Source organism: Nannospalax galili, unplaced genomic scaffold (genome assembly GCF_000622305.1).
Source record: "Nannospalax galili isolate Female #2095 unplaced genomic scaffold, S.galili_v1.0 scaffold664, whole genome shotgun sequence".
NCBI lineage: Eukaryota > Metazoa > Chordata > Mammalia > Rodentia > Spalacidae > Nannospalax > Nannospalax galili.
In genome coordinates, this window is record NW_008354274.1 from 3869798 (window position 1) to 3890855 (window position 21058).

General features: G+C 51.8%; 1 protein-coding gene across 4 annotated transcripts in view; it reads left to right on the forward strand.

The window, feature by feature from the left end:
• Positions 1–21058, forward strand: part of Mad1l1 (mitotic arrest deficient 1 like 1) — a 368748-nt gene that overhangs the window by 257188 nt on the left and 90502 nt on the right. For all 4 annotated transcript variants that reach the window (XM_029555183.1, XM_008851411.3, XM_029555181.1 and 1 more), the window contains one exon: positions 15367–15574. In XM_029555183.1, the coding sequence (XP_029411043.1) occupies positions 15367–15574 (208 nt within the window). The remainder of the gene's footprint in view (positions 1–15366; positions 15575–21058) is intronic.

The window sequence follows — 21058 nt, forward strand, 5'->3', positions numbered from 1 at the left end:
CAGTACTAGCCCCTCCCCTGCTATCATCTCTGTGTGCAGGAGCAGTAAGTTGATTTCCCATCTGAGCGCCAGTGTCTCCTTAATAAGGCTGAAGTGATGGCACCCATCTGAGGGTTCTTGAGGGGATCCCATGCCACAGCCTTCCCACCACCCTGGACACATAGCAGACGCTCGGCATATATATATACGCTCTGTCGGCTTCCTCACTTCCTTCATCAAGGGCAAAGACCATGTCCAGGTGATATGTCTACCCTGAACCTGGGCCTGTCGGGCACTGGGAAAGAGCCATCTCTCCTGGGGCTTATCTCTGTGGCTTGGCTATAGCACTTGATGCAGCCCCTTCTCTACCCTGCCTCCTCTATGCACACCTTGTAGGCACAGCCCTGTGAGCTCAGGACAAGGGGCTGTAGAGATACGCGGGTCCAGAAGCCAGCAGCACTTGGCCAGCCTCTACTCTGCCAGGAGCCTCGCTCATGTGCTCAGTATGCAGGCGGCCTCCTGCTCTCCGTCTCTTCTCCTCGCTCATTCCTTCCTTCCAGAGAAGAGTGGCTTCGAGTTGGCGCTTCAACGAAGATTGATTAAAATCAGCTGCGGTTCATCTTTAATTGGGAACATATGCTCGGAGAGGGCGCTCAACTAGTTAGAATTTTTTGTAATTAGTTCACAGCTGGTTGGTGAAGAAGCGAAACTCTGGTTACCACTTAGAGCTGGGTGTGTGGGCAGTCTCGGGGACAGGTCATTGCAGTGGCCTACTTGGGGCCTGGCCAAGGTAACACCATTCCTCCCAAGGGTCATTGGCTCTCTGTACACTGCCCAGGATGACCTGTATGTATTGCTAATATAGTCAGGAGATGGGAAAGGGTACCAGGGTCTGCCTGCCTAGTGAGACTGCTCACCAGCCAGCTGGGTAGACAGCATGCTTGTGGCTCACATGTGATCCCAGCACTGGGGAGGCTGAGGCAGGAGGACTGAAAATTCCCGGCCAAGCCTGGGTTACCCAAAGGGGGAAGAAGGGAAAGAGAGGGGAAAAGCCACAGAAGGCCCTACTCAGAGTTGGGGGAACTGAGGCTGGCCCATGAAGGAGGAGCTCAGAGCTACCTTTTTAGAGGCAGATAAGGTTTGTTTTAGCGTGTTTGTTCTTTACAAAAAAGAAAAAATGAGTAGAGTTGGGTAAACCCCAAAGAACTCAAGTCCCCAGCTATAGGAATAGGCAGGAGATTTGCAGTCTCTGTCCTGCAGAGACTCTGTCCTACATCCTCTGGGTGCAGGGGCAGTACAGCTTTGTTCAGGTACTACCTGCTCCTCATGGCCTCCTCTCAGCAAGAAGAGGCAGGGCCCCCACCAATGTGCTTCTGATGGGGCTGGTCTGGGTACTGTGGAGTCAATGAGGACAGGCCTGTCAGGGGCTCTGGCCACTCTGGGCCACAGAGGAGCCTGTCCACAGGATCGCCTGCCTGGACTGGATGAGGGTCACCCCCTCAGGGCAGGTCATTATCCCTGCCCGGTTCTTTCCATGTGGAACACACAATGCTGACTTAGCCCTGGGGCTTGTCTGTACCCTCTTGGGTCCCTCCTCGTGGGCAGTAATGGTGGGGCTGCCTTGGAAGACCATTCTATCACATTCCCCCAGGGTTTTACTGTGAGTGTTTTCAAGATGAAGTTTAAAGACTTTTACAGTGAATGCCCGCTTACCCAACACCTACATCCTGTGGGGAACGGCACAGTCCCTGCTGTATGACACCCCTACCCATCCCTCTGCCACCCATCAGTCCATTTTATTCTTTTGATGCATTTGAAGCTAAATTGCAGACATCTGTACACTTCCTCTAAGCACTTGAGCATGCATGTAATTAAGTGAATTCATCTCTGGAATCTGACGCCCCAGCCCCCCACTGAGCTCCTGAGTGGGGGGCTGCTGGGCCTTGGACCTCAGAACCAGGCCTCTGAGCTAACCATCCTCTGTGGGACCCCTCTAAGCCTGACTTGGCTCACTCCCACAGCCAGAGGAGGCTGGGCTGGTGTTGGTGGCTGGGGCCTCCTTGTAGCCTGCCTTAAAGCACCACTCAGGAAAGAGCCCAGACGGCTGCCCAGTGACATTTAAAATCAGTGTATCTTTTTTGGAAATGGAGTGGGCAGAAAATTGCTGGGTTTCCTGGGAGCGGAAAGCTCCCAGCACTTGCCGACATCCCTGCTCCTGTCTGCGTCATAGGCAGCAGCAGGCGGTTAGGGCACCCAGCCTTACAATGTCAGGGTGTCACTCTCCATGAGGCACCCATGTGGGGAGGCAAGACTGTGAGACTGCTCTGGGTCATCGGGGATCTCTGGATCCCAGTGCTCTAGGCCATAACAGCACCCATCTCTCCTGACCCCCAGTTCCAGTTCCAGCCTGACTGCTGGGCATTCCTACTTAGGTTTCAAAATGACCCTGAGGAGGTCAACACCCCCCCACGCCCATCATGTGAAGGTCATAGAAGGTAGTTATGTGCCACAGGGCAAGGAGTGGCACACCAGCATCCAGACTTAAGAGCTGAGACTCATGCTCCCCCTGGAGCATCTTACAGTCCCCAGCCACCAGTCTCTGTCAGCCACTTCTTCCCTGAGCACTAACCAGGATGTCTTGTGAGTCCCACAGAACACCCGCCCCCTTACACTTCATACAGCAAAGCCCAGACTGTGGGGACTAACTGATGCCCCTCTTACTCCTGGCTTAAAACCATTAGCCATGACCAGCAACTCCCAGCCTTCTCAGAGCAGCCTTGGCCAGTAGTACCCCTAAGGCTGCTCAGACCAGCCTTGGCCAGCACCTGCCTGGTGGATGTCCATGAAGCCTCTGCTACCTCAGTATTTGACACCCTCCAGAAAGGGGGGCAACGTTGGGCAAAGATGAGTTCAGTGTCCCCCTTGGCCAGGACCTCCAGTGCAGATCCCTGTGGCAGTGGCCATGCCTGCCCTGCAGACTGGAAGTCTTGACTAGAATCATGGGAAAACATGAGCTTGAAGATTTAGTGTCTTGTGCGTGTTCACTCTCCTTGCTCCAGCATGCTGGGGACTCCTTTGAGTCTCACAAGAACAGGTCCTGTGTGCTGTCTTTTAGGTGGGGAGACTCCTTTGAGTCTCACAGGCACAGGTCCTGCGTGCTGTCTTTTAGGTGGGGAGACTCCTTTGAGTCTCATAGGAACAGGTCTTATGTCTTGTGCCTTTCTGGGAATTTACTTCTAGGCGCTGTGTCTTCTCCCTTGCTTTCACGACCAACAGGTCTCTCTTTGCTAGTCCTCTGCCTGCTGAACACTGTTCCCAGTGAACACTGATTCTGTATGATCCTGTATACTTGTTCATATGGACCTTTACTTCCTTACCACTTACCCCTATTTAAATCTTTGAGGTGTTAGGATTGAGCCCGTGGTCCTTGGGTATGCTAGGCAAGCACTGTGCTGCTGAGCCATACCTCAGCTGTAGGATTCTAGGCAAGAGTTCGACCACGGAGTCACGCCCCTAGTTCCTCACTGGAGGATTCTAGGCAGGTGCTCTACCACCGAGTCATACCTCCAGCTCCTCCCTGGGAGATTCTAGGCATGTGCTCTACCACTGAGCCATGCCCCCAGTTCTCTTTTATCCTTTTTATTTTGACACAGGGTCTCACCTTGAACTTGTGATTCTCCTGCTTCAGCTTCCCACACAGCTCATATGTCAGGCCTGCACCACACATTCTACTATACCATCATACCATACTGAGTAAGGACAGGAGTTTGTCCATTCTGGCTCTACCCTGTGCCAGGCCTTTGGGCCAACGTTGCAAAGATGAGTTCAGTGTCTCTCTCCTGGCTTTCCCTCCAAGACCTGCCTTGCTGAATGGGTATGTAAAGTAAGTGCCCCAGGAAAGGGTAAAGAGCGCAGACCCACAGAGGTGAATGCAAGCTGCTCATGTTTATTAATGCTCGAGACTCAAAACATCCGGCTTGCTGATGGGCACTGGCATGGTGAATTTCCACAGGCGCTGATTTCTTTTGATTATGAGCTGACTGATGTGCCCTGCATACTAAGCCCTCCTCCCCCATGTGCCACCTCCTGCAGAGCTCAGTCCCTTGGGCTTGTAGGCCCTCAGATTCCAGCTGACTCTCCTTGCTGGAGTACCTTGCATACCAGAAAGGCATCCTCCTGCCTTCCTATGCGTCTTGCATCCTCATACACCACAGACAGTAGCTATGGGACCCTCAGACCCCAACTGCTGGGTCGGCCCCCCTGGATTACAACTAGCTGACTGGCCAGGAGACAGGGGCCAACTGACAGGCTCACTTGCACCTGGGGGACCCATCCTGCAGCAGCTTTGAGTCTTTCCAGCTTTGCCCGTCAGCATCTCCACCTGCATCCTGCTCTGCTTACCAGCTGCACACAAGACCCAGAAAGTGAGTGGCATGGGGATCTTCCCTTCATGGCCTGTGTCTCTGCTGTCACTTGGTGATGCCATCTAAGGCTTGACAATTTCACTCTTACCTGACAAGGAACCTTTATCTACATGACGTCCTTGTGAAGGATTTAGATGAGGTTCGGAGCCCAGTGCTTTTTTTTTTTTTTTCCTTTTTGCTGTGCTAGAAATGGAACCCTAGGCCTTGTGCATGCTAGGCAGGAACTCTTAATACTTAGCTACATTCCAAGTTCACTCGGGGGCTCTAGGCAGGTGCTCCACCACTGAGCCACATCCCAGCCCCTCACTGGGGGATTCTAGGCAAGTGCCCGTCCACTGAGCCACACCTCAGCCCTTGATTGGTTGATTCTAGGCACATCCTTTCCGATTGAGCCACACCTCAGCCCCATGTTCTCTAGAAGCCAGGCAGTCAGGCAAGTGAACATCACTTGTAGTCACAATTTTTAGGTGAGTTGAATCTCTCGTGCAGACTCTGTGTTGCCACACAGCAAGGTGCAGTGATGGGTGTGCATAGTGGGGCCAACTTGAAGATTGCCCAACTAAGCTGTCTTCCTTGGGAAAGAAAATGCAGCAGCTGCCAAGGCCTTGTCAGGGCCTGGCTGGATGCAGGGCTCTTGTAAAAGGAGCAGTGCAGCACAGGATGTGGCACAGTTGACATGACTGTGCCCAGAACCGGCTGGCTTAAGTAACTGGCCTTCCATGGTAACAGCCTCAGAGTATTTACTCCCTGTTAAATGAAGGGATGCCCACGCACAGAGTTTAGGATTGGCAGAGACGGAAACTGACTCTTCAGTCATAGACAAAACTCTCAAGGTGGAGGCCCACCTAGGCTATATAAAAGACTTTATTGTAGAAAAACCAACCAAAAGCCCTTGGTTTAACCATGACCCAGGAAGCCCACACCTCAGCATAAACCCAAAGGATCAGACAGACATGTACACACCTACACATTGTGTTTAGAGAAACCATGACATGTGGCAATGCCGGGCCTGTGGTTAGACGTGTGGATAAATAAGACATTGTTTATGCACACCGTGGAATGCTATTCAGCCTTAAAAAGGAATGAAAGGTGCTGCCACAGCATGGACAGACCTTGAAGATATTTGCTAAGAAAAATAAGCCAGTGCCCCAAATGTTCATGCTGGTGGGATTCCCTAGATAGCAGGTTCCTAGAGATACAAAGTGGACTGTTGGGAGCCATGCTGGGCGGGGCGGGGGGCTAGTATTTAATAATAGTTTCAGTTGGGGAAGCTGAAACACTAAGGGTGGATGGTAACCATGACTTCACACACTAAATGTGTTGAACTGCATCGGACATGTTGAGGCATGGTTACAAAGGTAAATTTCACAAGATGTAAATTTTAGAATTAAAAAATATCCTAAGAGGCTGGGGATGTAGCTCAGTTGGTAGAGTACTTGCCTAAAATGCATGAAGCCCTGGGTTTGATGTCCAGCATCACATAAATCAGGTATATTATGTACTCTTATAATCCCAGTACTTGGGAGGTAGAGGCCAGAGGACCTGGAATTCAATGCTACCCTTTGGAGGCAGCCTGGGCTAGATAATCAAGATACATCGTATACATGTTATGACATTGTCAAAAATAAATAGAGCAGGAAAGCTCCTGTGTGGCAGAGATTAGGACAGAAATTAAAGCCCCCTAGCATGCATTGTGAGGTGCTGGGGACATCAGCTCTCAGGCCCTACCCTTACCACCCCTGCTCAGTCCTCACTGGCCCTCAGCCATCTCCTATCAGCTAATCCTGACTGCTAGCCTGTGTGCCTGCAGCCTCCTGCCAGCCTTACCAAGAACCAGGAAGGGACGTTCTAGCAGCAGCAGTACTCTGCAGAGTGAAGCCAATGAGAACTGAGGGTGCTTGGTTTCCAGACTTTCTACTGGCCAACCCAGCTAGGGAAGGCCTGGCTCCTTTACTGAGGGATGTTGGGAATGGCAACAGGCCTAGGGTGTAATCTGACACCACAAAGCTGGACACCCACTCCTCCTCTAAGAATATAGCCTCCTGTATGTGCCCAAGCCCTGGCTATGACGTTATGGAAGCCCAGGGTGGCACTTTGTCTTTTGAGACAGTTGTCATCCTCCACTCTGCATGCATAAGACAGATTGGGACTCAGAGGACTCGCCCAGCTCATAGCTGGTGGAACTGAACCCTATCCTATGTTGACTGCCCAGCCCCAAACATGGCCCATGTGCCAGCCACTGAGCCTCATCCTTCCCTTCACCTGCCCCTCCCGCTACTACCACCACTTGGTCTCCCTTATACAATAGGCTAGGAAGCCAGATTCGGAGAGGCGAGAAAGCTTGCCTAAGCTTTCCTCTGGGGTATGGAGACCCCTTATGACAGGTCTGGTGTTTGCCACACCAGCTGTCCCTGAGCTTGTGCATAGCCTCCACAGGCCCTAGTCCTCCCCAGGACTGTCCTTTTCCACAGTAACTATCTGGTCCACCTAATAGGCCAGCACACAGCAGTCTCTGTCCCCAGCACTGCCTTAGTTGTTGCTGTGGTCCCAGGGACTCAGTTCAGCTTTGTTAGCTTTTGGGTTCTTTGGTGTTCTGAGCCTATCTGAGGCAAGTTGGATCAGACCCAGCATTTTGCTGAGAGTAAGGATGAAAGGGGGAGCCAGTGACCTGTGGGTGATAAGAATACATTGGGACACAGGTGCACCAGGTCTGTGGCAGTGAGTGCTCAGAGGAGGCAGAGTCTCTGCTTGCTCTGCCTCTCCACAGTGAATACCTCCTCTCTTGTCTGCACTGTGAAGGGCAAGGGACAGGTGGCTGCCATCTCTTTTGAGGGCTAGGGCTTACACCTGGTTCTTCACTGTGGCTCAGTTTTGTGGGCATCCTTCAGTTCATAGAGACATCTAGAGGAAGTCTGAGATCCTCGGACAGAGGGCAGTCAGTGAACGAGGGCCTCTGAGAGACAGCTACCTGGGGATATCTAGCATGGGGTAGGGGACAAGGACAGATGGACAGGCAGATAGGCCTTAGTCAGGGTCAGCACTTTAGCATCAGGGATGAGGATGGACAGATGGACAGGCAGACAGGCCTTAGTCAGGGTCAGTGCTTTAGCATTGGGGATGAGGACAGACAGATGGACGGGCAAACAGGCCTCAGAGTCAGTGCTTTAGCTTTGGGGAATGAGGACAGACAGATGAACAGGTGGATGGGCCTTAGTCAAGGTTAGTGCTTTAGCATTGGTGATGAGGATGGACAGGTAGGTAAGCCTTTGTCAAGGTTAGCACTTTAGCTTTAAGGACAGAGACAGATGGACAGACAGACATGGGCCTTAGGGTCGGTTCTTTAGCTTGGGGATAAGAATGGACAGAGAAGCATTGGGTTAGTGCCTTGACTTTTGCCTCCATGAGCTACTCAGGCAGCTGCTAGCCACTCTGCAAAGCTGTCCTGAAGACAGTGCCCTCATCTGTCCACCTACTTGACCTTCCCAAGGACTTGGAGGCTGTGCGGTGATGCCCACTACACAGTGGCACAATCTGAGGCCTGAAGAGCAAACAGCCTGGTGGGCTCACTTTAGCACAGGAAGGTATGTTTGGGATTATGCAGTGCCAACTCCCAAGCCAGGCCTTGCCCTCACTTCAGGAGGCTCAGGTAAAGCCTCTGTTCTTCCTGTCTCCTGTCTGAGGGTCTGACAGAGGCCACCCACTCCTCTTGGGTGCTGGAGGCCTGAAGCGCAGCCCAGGGCATTCCAACTTGAGCCTAGGCAAACCATGAAGGAGACCCTCCTTACTCCTGACTAAAGGATGTCCTGTCCTAGCCACATAAGACCCCCTCCTCTTCGGAACCCCCACTTGTTGCTGACAGATCTTGTAGCTCAGGAACCAAAGATGGTATATGGAGGCAGACTGAGATCCAGGAGTGTGCAACTCCCCAGGCTGTCCACTACATGAGAAGCCACCAGTCCTGCTTTGGCTAAACTAGGCTTGCCCCTGTCCCCAGGGGTCATTTTATGCATCCTCAGATCCTGCAGTCCAGCCTCAGGTCTGTGCTGTGTCAATATACCCTGTCCTGTTTTCTGATTTGTCTTTGCCACCTGGAGCCAGGCACCCAAGGGTGTAATGAAAACAGCCCTGACTTATGCTGACCCTATGATACCCCCCATCCCTCCACCAAGGGCAGGTTGGAAGTATGACCCAGCATGTGGCCACCTAGGGGCCTAATGGACTGGTCTTGTAGCCTGTGCCTCCTCCTTGGCCTGGTTCTGCTCCTGTGCCCCCCTCCCTAGACCAGCAGGCTACCAGAAGCTGCCTTGCCATGGATCTCAGCCGAGAGAGGTATTGATTTAGTTTTGAGCTGAGTGACTTATAAATATGCATGAGGCTCAGCGGTTATTTAACTGTGCTTTTTAATTCTCCTCGCATTGCTGCCTCTTTCCAGAAGGGTCTCTTGGTATGCAAGTCAGGCACTGGGTGCCAGGCGGCCTTCACTCTCAGCTTGCTGCCTGGACCTGCCCTAGGGCAGCTGGGATCAGAAGAGTGAGGAGGCTGGTGGTGAGCTGTCCCCCTGGTGGGAACATAGAGAAGCTGGTCCTATTGCAGGGTCAGGGTCAGGGTCAGAGTGTCCTTAGGACCACAGGACCTAGCTGCAAGAAATGCTGGTCTCTGGTCTTTAAGGAAGTTTCTTCTTTTTCTTTTCCTTTTTTTTTTAAGAAAATTTATCACATTTTTATTTATTTTGTGTGTGGGCATGTGTGTGCCACAGCATGTATGCGGAGGTCAGAGAAAACTTGTAAGTGTCGGTTCTCTGCTTATACAATGTAGATCCCAGGGATCGAACTGAGGTTGTCAGGTTGGTGGTTAAGTGTCTTTTCACCTTTACCAGCTGAGCCGTCTCACTAGCTAGAGGAAAGGTTTGAGTTTTTTTTTAATAAATTAATTTTTAAATTTTTTATTTAAGTGTATGTGTGTGTTTGTATTTTTAGCATGTGCCCACAGAAGGCAAAAGAGGGTATCTGCTGAAACTGGAGTTACGGGGGTTGTGAGTTTCTTGATGTTGGTACTGGGAACCAAACTTGGGTCCTCTGGAAGAGCAACAAGTGCTCTTAACTGCCAAGCCATCTCTCCAACCCATACCCCCTTTAAGATTTATTTACTTTTTATATTATGTGTATATATGTGTGCCTGCATGAGTTTATGTGCACCATGTGTGTAGAGGTACCCCAGAGGCCAAAGGCCAAAGAGCATCAGATCCCTGGAACAGTCTTATGAACAATTGCAAGCCATGTTATATGGGTGTTGGGAACTGAACCTTGGGTCCTCTGCAACAGCAGTGAGTGTTCTTAAAACTGAGTCATCCTTAATACCCATGGTAGTACATGCCTTTAATCCCAGCACTCAGGAGCCAGAGGCAGGCAGATCTCTAAAACTGAGACTAATCAGGAACACACAGTGAGACCCTGTCTCAAAAACAAAACAACAGCAACAACAACAACAAAAGGATCAGATTCACTAGGACTGAAGAGATGGAAAATTGGGTAAGGACCTGCATTCAAATTCCCAGTACCCATGTAAAAGGCCAGGCATGGCATATGCCTGTAATCCTAGCATTGGGATACTGAGGCAGGCAGATCCCAAGAGTTCACTGCCTGGCCAAAAAGAGAGTGAAGAGACCCTGTCTCAAGACAACACAGCAGAGAACAATAGAGGAAGACACCCCACCCCTCCCACCACTACATCCTGCTCTGGCCTCGACATGCATTTGCATGGATGTGTGCACACTTGCACACCGAGGTGTATGCATCACACACACACACTCCACATACAACAAAAGGGATCAAATTCCCCATGCTTACTCTCAGAGGGTGACTGAACCCAGAGGGACAGGAGGGCCTGAGTAATGCCATCTATTAGTCAGGACAGAGCTTATTCAACATAGAAATGAAGTTGATGCCATGTTCTTGCCGGAAGTTCTCTGGACAGAGGCCAGTGACTGGTCACATAAGCTTATCCAGACCTGAAGAACAGAAGCCTCCGGAGTGGACAGGCAGTGGGGAAGAGCCACCCGGCCTTCAGCAAGCCCACACCATGCTCTGGAAGAGCCACTGTGTAGACTACCATCCATAGGCCTGGCCCATGGCCAGTGTGTCCCCAGCACTGCTGTTCATCCACCTCACCCTCTGTCAGCTCCTGCGTGGCCATGGTCATTAACGGAAAGCATCAACTTGCTCACTTGACAAGGGAGATGTTTTTGTTTAGTCAGTAATTGCACTGTGGTATCAAAGGAAGGTTCCAGACTCTTCCTTTTGAGATTCTTGTCAGCATCTCCACAGTTTCCTCAGCTGTGAATCAAACAAGGCAACAAATTTCAGCAGCAGATTAGAGCCATTCTCCCCGTTCTTCCTCAAAGCTGTCATCCCGCGGCAGACTCAGCCAAGTGGCTCACTGGCTCCCATCTGCTCATCCCGTGTGGCGCCAGCACCCTGGACGGTGCTCCTGCATGTTGGCATGGATGCCCCTGGGCCCACAGTGGGGAGCGAGCATGCCTAGGGAGGAGGCATCACTGAAGGAGGGTGGGTGTTTCCTCTTTCCCTAGCTCTGGTATTGAAGGTGGAGCCTGGCATTGCTCACCCTCCCCCCAAGTGGTCTCTGTTACCTCTGCTGTAGATGGAGGGCACTGTGGCCCAGCCCTACTGAGGTGTCCATGCATGATGAGACACAGAAGCAGGCATCTTGGGCGGTGCCCTCTGGGTAGGTAGATTGCACATTTGGTAGGTCAGTGACCTGGTTCCCTGACCTGTGGAGACCCCTCAGGGTCCTCCCAATCTCCCATCTCTGGGGTACAGCTCTTGGCTGGCTTTTTCTTGCAGCAAGGGCCTCAGTGTACCTGCTATTGAGTGGCATAGGACCTCTCTGCGGGTATCTTGATGCTGCAGGGGTCTCAAGACTACAGTGGCTTTGACCATGGGTGATAGCCACACAGCCCACCTCCTTCCATTTGTAGCCCCTCAGTCCCTGCCGCTTGGTTATACTTCCCAGACCAAGCTCTGAAACCCCTTTTTCTCAGCCCCCATCTCTGCCACAAGACTTAGGCACAGGGACCTTGGCAGGTGCCTTCTGAGTGAGTGCTGAGAGTGTACACAACTGTAGGGACCCAGGTGATGCCCCCATCCCCTGCTGCCTCCGTTTACATGACATTGATTGATGGCTGTGCCTTTGCTTTCTCTCTTTTACATCTTCGGGTGATTATGTAGGGAGTTGAGAGTAGCCCTCGGGAGCCCCCACTGCCCTCGAAGCGGAGTTCAGATCCAGCAGGTGAACTAGATGTTTGCACCTATCACAGACAGGAGGCTAGGCCCTGTTTCCAGACTTCTTGTCTCTTTATGCTTCATCTTAGTTGGTGATTTGATTCCTAAGCCCATGGAATGCATCCTAGCCTGAGGAATGTTCTATTTATTACACATTCTTTCAACAGACACTACACGCCAGGCACATTGTCGGTACCAGCAACGGCATAAAGAATAAGACAGACAGCCCTGTCTTCTCGGAGGTGACCTCTGGCAGAGGACAGCTGATAAAACAAGTGTTTAAAATGACACAGTTGTCATAAGGTGCAAGTGCTGAGGAGAGGGGACGGCAGGGGGAGTGATGGGCTGTCAGTGTTCTTTGCTGGGCACTTGTTTTGAGTGGGCACTGAGGCATTACTGTCAGCTCCTTGTTCTACAACTAAGATGATGACCTGTCCCTTGGAGGTCTGTCCTGGTAGGAGAGTCTGGGGTTGGACAGACCCAAGTGTTCTGGCTGCCTCTTTACTCTCCGGGACTTGTGTGGTGGCCTCTGTGCTCTCTGCTCACAAGGGCTGGGGAGCCACAAAGGTGCAGCCACCCAGCTCTTACTCCTGTTATGCCCTGCCCATCAGTCACCCTGACTGCTGAGCACTGCGTTTCAGGGGAGGCCATATTCTCAGGATAATCCTTATAAGTCCCTGGGTGCTTGGCCCCATAGGGTGCTGAGAAAAGGTGCTGCATACCAGCTAGCGTTGTATCCCAGCATTCCAAGCAGCTGAACCTGCCCACCTTGCTTTCCCCCCATGGTAGTCTTGCCTGACCAGGAGGATATTTTAGCCTTTTGTGTTCTTAGGATGGTGTGGAAGGTTCTGAGTGGCCTGTGCCTCTGGCAGACACCAGGCCCTGTGGGACTATGGTCATGTTGCAAGCCTTTACCACTTCTCTGTGTCATATTTGCATGGAGACTTGATCTGACTCACAGGTACACGGGGACAACTGTGTCCCTGACATGGACAGTGGGGATTGTGATTCCTATGGACAGAGCCCGTATCCCCATCTGTCCCACTCAGGGTCCCAGTTCCCATCTCCTGTGTCTCTAAAGGACTTTGCTGTCTCTGAGAATCCAGCAAAGAAAATCCAGTCAGTCTGTAGATGGAGGTACATGTGTGTGTCTATAGAGTATGTCAGTGTTGGTTGCTATCTGTCTTCTGTGCTCTAAGAGCTCTTGCCCAATGTGGGGATTCAGGAGCTGCTTGCTCTAGGCCCCAGTTAGCAGCACAGTTTCTGTTTCGTTCTGGCTCTAGGCACAGACACTTGGGCTATTGATGACACTGGGCCCGCTGGCGGGAGGTGGAATCTGGGCTGCAGAATCTGACCTGATATTATTAGTGTGTGTGTGTGGCCCTATTCACTTGGCTTTACTGTTATCACACCACTGCTCTGTGGAAAGCAGACTACAGTGAAGGTTAGGGGTTTGTTTCTAGCCTGCATGGCACAGTGCCTTTGCACAGCCCAGATCCTGGTCCCCAGCTGGTCAGCCACCATCTGGGATCAGAGGCCAGCTCTGGCTGCATCACCATGTGGTTTCTGGCCACATGTGGATCTCCCATGCTTGCCTTTTGGGGGGTCGAGGCCTGGGAGGTTTGATCCTGTCTAGGACAACACAGATGGCTTCCAGGATGGTCCCTGTGGCCCTCTGCCTGGCTCTTCTCAGGACCTCACTTCAGTTCAACACGTTGAATCCTCAGGTGGGTGAGCAAGAAGAGACCACCATTGTAGCTCTTGGGCCCTGAGGACTTGTGCCTGCCCTGGGGACAGGAGCGTTTCTGTCAGGAAGAAGATGTGTCCATCACCCTGCCCTCAGCATTAGGGTCCCCAGAGCCAGCCAGCCAGCCCATATAGCACATAAACTGAGCATGGGTTTTTACATCTTTTTAAAAGTCCTTAAAAGGAAAATCAAGAGCATCTTGGGCCACATGAAAATCTCACTTGTGTTTGGGTGAGCGCTGTTTCATTGGTGCTCTGACCTGCTTGCTGGTGCCAGTTCCCACGCCTGTCTTCTGTGGCTGCTTCTCACCAAGCCACACAGTGGGCAGTGGGGACAGACACAGACAGGAGCCCTGCAACCATCTGGCTCCATGGGCAGTGCCGGGCTGGGCGCTGTTCCTCTGCCCAGCTCCTCGGACTTGGCCCCAGGAGGGATGCCAAGTGCTTGTCCAGCCCCAGGGCTCTCACAGCGGGCATGAGTGATGGATTTCACATGCTTGGCTATCTCCCCTGACTTAAAATTACATGGAATAATGGACTGTTGAAATTGCCTGAGTAACAGTCTCTTTCAACCCTAAAGCTGGGAAATCAGCTAGCGTTCCAGGAGCCTCTTCATCCCTAGGGCTTTACAAGATTCTCACGAAACCCCTCAAGAGCCTGCCAGGCTTGCTCCCACCTCCTTCCCTCCTCCCAGGCCTCCTCCCTCCCCGCTCCCTCTGTCCTTCTCTCCCATGATGAGAGCATACTCAGGAAGTGGCCCCACTGCTCCCTGTGTGTGGCTCTGGCACTTTCTGCCACTTACTGCCCCCAGCCCACTCTCCCCTAGGGGACTGCAGACTGGTTACTTTGCTTATATGAAGTAATCTGAAGCTGCTTTAGTTTTGGAGGGTGGGATCCCTCTCCCATGCCCTTCCCACTCTCCTCCTGGAACCAAACCTAGAGCTTTGGCCAAGGGCTGGCAGGATGGGGCCTCAGTGAGGTACCTCAAGTACAGGCCCACTGCTTTTTGGTGATATAGAGAAACAGTAGCCCATGGCAGCTTAGTTCCGGGAGCACCGGCTGCCTCTGTGCCCACCAGCCCCTGGGTCCTGTCTGATATGAAGGGCCTGTTCACATGTTTTGTCCATTTTCCAGTGACTGACGTTTTTTTCATTTACTTTTGGGTTCTGAGCATCTTCTGGATATAAGCTTCACAGAGCCTCCTCTGCTGCTCCTGCCTCTAGGGCCTGGGGTGCTCACACATGGGTAATCTCTCCCTCCCTCCCTCCTTCTAGATGGGGTCTCTCTAGTCCAGTCTGGCCTCAAACCCATAATCCTCCTGCCTCATCTTCCACAGTGCTGCCACTGTACCAGCTTTTGTTATATCTCTCATACTGGTACTTCTGAGTCCAATCTGACCATTGTACAGTCATGAAGATGGTGTACCATTATGAGTTCCTTAAGCTCTTAACGTTTTGTAGATGTGCCTTCCTAGAGTTGGTGTTTGTGTGGTGAGAGGCTAATGTCAGGTGCATCCTGTTGACCTTCACTCTGATGCTGCCCAGTCTTGGACACAGATTCTTGTAACTTGTTGAGACACCTGGTAGGATCAGGCCTCGTTCCTCGGAGTGTCTGTAATCATCCAAGGGTGTGATGATGGGTTTGCTTGTTTTCTCTCCCCAGTTCAGTCCCTTGTCAAGGTAAGAGCCAGCAGAATGCAGATTTGTGAAGGACCCACCTGTGCAGAGAGTATTCAGATAGGGCTGGTGCAGCAGCTTTGAGCACCACACCTTGTCATGCTCCACCCAAGATGCATCGGCTACCGTGACTCCCCATGCTTGTGCTCTGTATTGCTGAGTACCTCCTTTCTTCTGTCCTTGTTCCTAAAGCCTCAGGAGTCTAACCACCCCAAGGTGACTGTGATGTTCTTGTTCCTCCAGGGTGACTATGACCAAAGTCGAACCAAAGTGCTACATCTGAGCCTGAACCCAGCTAGCGCAGCCAGGCAACGCCTGCGTGAGGACCGTGACCGGCTGCAGGAGGAGTGTGAGCGATTACGGGGGCTCGTGCACACCCTGGAGAGAGGGGGCTCCATCCCTGCTGACCTGGAGGGTGCTGCCAGCCTGCCCTCATTCAAGGAGGTAGCAGGTAAGTCCTCTCGCCCACCTCTTGGCATCTCGTGGACTGGTGTCCTTAAGAGTCAGTTTCATGGGGCAGTAGGGATGAGTGGATGGCTGGATGAAGGCCCACTGGCCTTTGCAGCCATCTGAGACAAACTGCTTCTCCACAGGCTCTGCAAACAGCTAAGATCGTCTCAAACCCTCTAAAACAAATTAATACCATTTATCAGTGTATACGTGCCCCATTAATCATGAGTAAATCCAGTCCTCCAAGAAAACAGGGCCATCGTTCACTGGCCTGAGCACACTCACAGAGCCCAGGGCCCTTTGCAAGCAGGCCTTGAAGCCAGGGGAGATCCAGGCCAGCACAGTCAGTGCCTCTTGCCACCCTCTCTAGTCTATAAATCAGGATCACCCTTGGAACGTGCACCTGTCACCCTGATGCAGTATAATAGCCACCAAATCTCACTCTTGAGCTTCCACAAACATGGCAGCCATGGGGTCCTGGCTCCAGCAAGAAGTGCAGACTTGTGGGTGCAGGGGAGGATCTCTGCACTGTCTGAGTGCCCATGGGCAGGATGCTCCAGCAGACCTGCCTGTCCCAAGCTCTGGTCTCCTGAGGCCAGTCTTGCTACTGCATATGCCCTTGGGGATGTTCAGGACAGCTATGCTGGGTGGGGGCTGCGGGCTATTGTTGTCTTGGGATTTACATCTCACATTTGCTTCTAAGCTGCTTTTCATCCTGAGAAGGCCTTCTGTTCCCTATCTGTGTATGTCTCTAGTCCTGTGGAGGTGGTGGCATTTCTAGTGAGAATCCTTGAGCTAGGGAGGGTCGTGCTGTCACCTGAAAGCCCTTCCTGTGGCAGTGGCACATCCTTCTGTCTTCATCTTGCTTCTGTTGGCCCCTTCTGCTGTCTATTCCCTCCCTGGGCCTTGGGGAGAGTACTTGAAGTCAGTGTCACATAGGACCTGGGCAGGTCTGTAGGACCACGGCAGACCCTCATCAGGGGCTTAGTGTTCCGAGGCCCTTAGATGGGGTTGTAAATCAAGGGTTCTAGAAAAAACCAGGCCTTAGTGGAAGGGGGTGGTGCACCCTTTCTCCCGTCTCTGTTGGGCAGAGGTACTCTAAGAAGAGTCTGGCATACAGTAAGTGCTCCATAATGGCTGGTCATCTGTATTGTTATGATCCATGGTCTTGTTTCCCCTTGTACTCATTGTAATGGTCCCTGGAACCCTCATCAGCATCAGTGCTTAGCTCTAGGGCCCTCCATTTTGTTAGTGTCCTTTGTGAGTCTTGGGGTTCCTGTATTGCTGTGGGGGTCAGCCGTGAGAGGCAAATGAATGGAGCAGAACCCTGTGCCTCTCAGCATCTTTGAGGATGGGTTTGGTTTGCACCACTGCTCTGCCTGTGAGCAGAGGGCGTGCAGTGTAGTGCAGTGCCGTGTACACTCTACCTTCCAACCTCTTCCCATCTCAGGTTTTCAGAATGAAGAAACTTACACTGACCCTCCTTAAGTTCTGTCTGTCTCGTTTTCTGTAGACCAGAGCCTGCATACATGTAAAAACGTAGCAAGAGCAGCCGGGAGCCCAGTGCTCTCAGCTCCCAGCCACTAACCTTTTCCAGCACAGCCGAGAGGAGCCCCGCAGCTTGGAGCTCCTTGCTGGCTGCAGCCTTCACACATCTGGACTCTCCATTTCACCAGCTTGGCAGCCAGAGGAAGGAGGCCCCTGCAACACACTCACTTTCTGTCATTGGCCCCCACAGCCCAGGGTCCCAGCTGGGCCACTTACCTGGGCTCTTCTGGGAGTCCAAGGTACCCCCATAGCTTTCCATGCATGGGGGACCCACCTGCCAGCCTCAGAAGGGCCTTTGTGGATGGCTGGCTAAGTATGGCCCATATAAAATACAAGAGAGGAATAGGGCCGCCGTGAGGTTGATCCCCCTTAAGCTGGGGACAGCTCTACTTGTCACCCCAGGGCTTCTCCCTGGCGGGGCTCAGACTGAGTCTCATCTTCCTTCCACACAGCTCTCTCTGCTTGTACTATGTCTGTGTGCCTGACAGACTCAAAGGCAGGCATGGAACACTCTTTCCTCTGAGAGGAGCCTTGGAGAGTGTGACAGGTGGGTCCTTTGAGCCAGGGCCCATCAGCTGTCTCTTATTCAGCAAGCTTTTGGATATCCTCCTGTCAGCCAGGTACCCGCTGGGAGTCTTGCCCTGGTAAGTGTTCAAGATCACAGCAGATGGACTCAGGCTATAGGCTTCTGAGGCATACTACGGGGTACAAAGGCCCCCCAGGGCTGTCCATAGAGAGTCTCCAAGTCCATGTTTGCCTGAAGTCAGAAGGCCAGCAGAGGCCCAGGTCAGAGTAGCTGCCTATGGTGAACTTGGTTGAAGATGAGGCTGGGAACAAAACACATAGGGCTGGTGGGAGGGTTCTGTGTCCAGGGGTGACAGGGCCTGTGCCTGCACACCTCCAGCCCCCTAAATTCACAGTAAGAGCAGTTGAGGTGTTACTCATTCATGTATGTATGTATGTATGTATTTTTGAGGCAGGGTCTTGTTATGTCACTTGGACTGGCTTTGAATTTGTAGTGATCCTTTCACCTCAGCTTCCAGAATTCTGGGATTACAGGGCTGTGCCACCATGTGTGATGGCTCTTGTTTTCTATGAAACTTAATGCCCATAGAGAAAATGCAGCAACAGGCTTTCAGATCTGTAAAGTGGAGCTGAGTAGTTAATGACCAAGAAGCCTTGGAAGGGTACCTCTAAGCCAGTGCGCGTGGATGAGAGCCAGACCACATGCAATATGAAACTTCCAGAGGGCCCAGGATAGACGGCTACAGGTAGCGCTGGGGTGGATGGGGATGGGACAGGAGGCCTGAGGTCCTTGGGAAAGAATTTCACCAAGAGACATCAGGCCTTCCTCTTCTGTACGCCTCCCACCCTGAAAGATAAGAACTCAAAAACAAAGCCCAGCCATTTCTTGGACCCTGAAGTGTGACCCCAGGCTGGTGGCAGCCCTCACACCCTGGAACTTGAAAAGTACAGATTCTTGATGCCCTATCTCCAGTTGACTGAGTCAAAAACGCTAGAGTACACTCCAACATGCTGCTTACCCCGAAGGCTGTGCAGATGCCCATACAGGTCTGACCTTAAGTTCCAAAGAAGGCCAACAGAGGGCCCTGCAGAGGCCTGGTCATCACAGGAGACCTGGACCCAGGACAGAGTGGGGTGGCAGGATGCAAACAGGTCCCAAGGTGACCCTAAAGCCACAGGGAACTCATTTGTAATCTGGGATTATCAAATGTCCAGAATAAAAAAAAATCTGTTATCAGGAAAAGCCAAACAGAACCTGTAGAGCCATGTGTTCTGGAAGGATCAGAGCAACAGCGTGAGAACCACCATGCTGTATCCTGGTTCTCACTGAGGGGAGACAGGGCTCTTAACCCTAGGGCAGGGAGCCAAGGACAGCTGGGGAGAAGAAAGGGAGCTCCAGGAAATTTAAAACTCTGGGAATTAAGTGAAGTTCTCAGTAGATGTCTAAGAGATGATTGAGGGGCTGGGGAGACAGATCAGTGGGTGAAGTGCTTCCTGCATAAGCCTGAGGACCTGAGTTCAGATCCCCAGTGCCCACATAATGGATGGGCGTAGTGGTGCACCTATAACCCCAATGCTGGGGTGAGGGGAGGTAGAAGCAGGTGAATCCTAGGGATTTACTGGCTAGCCAGTCTAGCTGAAACATGAGTTTTGGTCTCAATGAGAGACCCTGTCTCAAAAAATAAGGCAGAGGGGCTAGAGAGATGGCTCAGTGGTTAAGAGCACCGACTACTCTTGCAGAGGACCTGGGTTCAATTCCCAGCACCCACATGGCAACTAACAACTGTCCATAACTCTAGTTCCAAGGGATCTAACACCTTCTTCTGACCTCCTTGGACATTGCATGACACAGGTGCACTTCCATGCATGCAGGCAATACACTCATACAAAATTAAACAAAAAAGGGTGAAAAGTAACGAAGAAAGACACCTGATGTTGACCTCTGGCCTCCACATGCATGTGCACACATGTGTACGTATGCCGTTCCTCACAGAAGGATACAAGAGAAACTATCTAAAAGTTAAACAAAAATAGCAAGCTGAAAAATAGAGAAAGGTGATTATGTGGGTCTAGGTCAGGTCCTGAGGGAAGTACAGAGGAGACAGGAGGTTGAGGGCAGACAGGATGCTTTCCAGAGGATAGGAGTCGGCTTCACATCCTGGAAGATGCCTAGAGAGTCCTCACTCTCATACCTCATCATGGATCTCCAGAACATCAGGCACAAAGCAGAGGCTGTGAACTCCCAGAGAGCAGAAGAGCACATCACTTGTCAGATGATCGGGAGACAGAACTCCCAGGAAGAGTGAGTGGCCCCTTCAGATACCCAAAGGAAAGTGACTTGGTGCTTAGACCTATGTGGCATCCGCTTTCAGGTCTAAAGGAAGGGGTGCGTGCACTTTCGGATAGTCATAGTCTTCAAGCATTTGCCTCCTGTATGCCCTTTCTCAGGAAGCTACTTGAGGATGGACTCCAGTTAGATGAGGACATAAACCAAGAAAGATGTAGACTCTGGGAAACAGGAAAGAGCTCCTGGCTGTGTAAGTTACTTATATTACTGATGTAACGAAAGCAACTTAAGGGAAGAAAGGTAATTGTGACTCAGAGTTTGAGAATACAGTTCATCATGGTGGGAAGGCATGGGGGTAGGAGCCTGGGGCAGCTGCTCCCATGGCATCCACAGTCAGGAAGCAGAGAGATGGATGCTGCTGCTCAGCTCACTTTCTCCTTTTTATTCAGTCCAGGACCCCAGGCCAGGGGACGGTGCTGCCCACATTCAGGGTGGGGCTTCCCATCTCAGTTAACCCAATCTACAAACTCCCTCGCAGACACACCCGGAAGTTTGTCACCTGAATGATTCTGGATCCTGTCAAGCTGATGGTCGGTATTAACCATCACAGTGGGGCAGCAAGCCTTGAGGGCAGGAAACATGGTTGGTGTGAGCCGTGGTCCTGTGACTTCCTCAGCTCATGACACATGGAATGTCTAGAGAGATGTAGACCAGAGCCTTCCATAGCCATGGACCAGGTACCAGTTGCTAGCTTCTGGTCCCTGGTCCCTGGGCTGCTGTTGCCTTTGGTGGCATGTAGCTACCTCCCCAGCCCTGTGTGCCACATGCATTTCTTATGTTTGCTGCCTCACAGAAGAGGTCAGGAAGTGCCAGATACATACCAGTGAAGCAGTGCTCGAATTAGTAATGAGTTGGTAGGACACTGAGAAAGTAGGAACCAAAGACCACAGTTAACCCCAGGGGGAAGGGACAGAAGAGTATGTAGAAAGCAGTTGTCAGTTTCTATATGGCCTGGCTCTGATCACCACTACTGTGACTACGGGGGCACAGGGGCTGGAACTGAGCATGATCAGGAGCCAGTAGGCATGGAGCTACAGATGGAGGGGTGAAGGACATCCCGGTCTC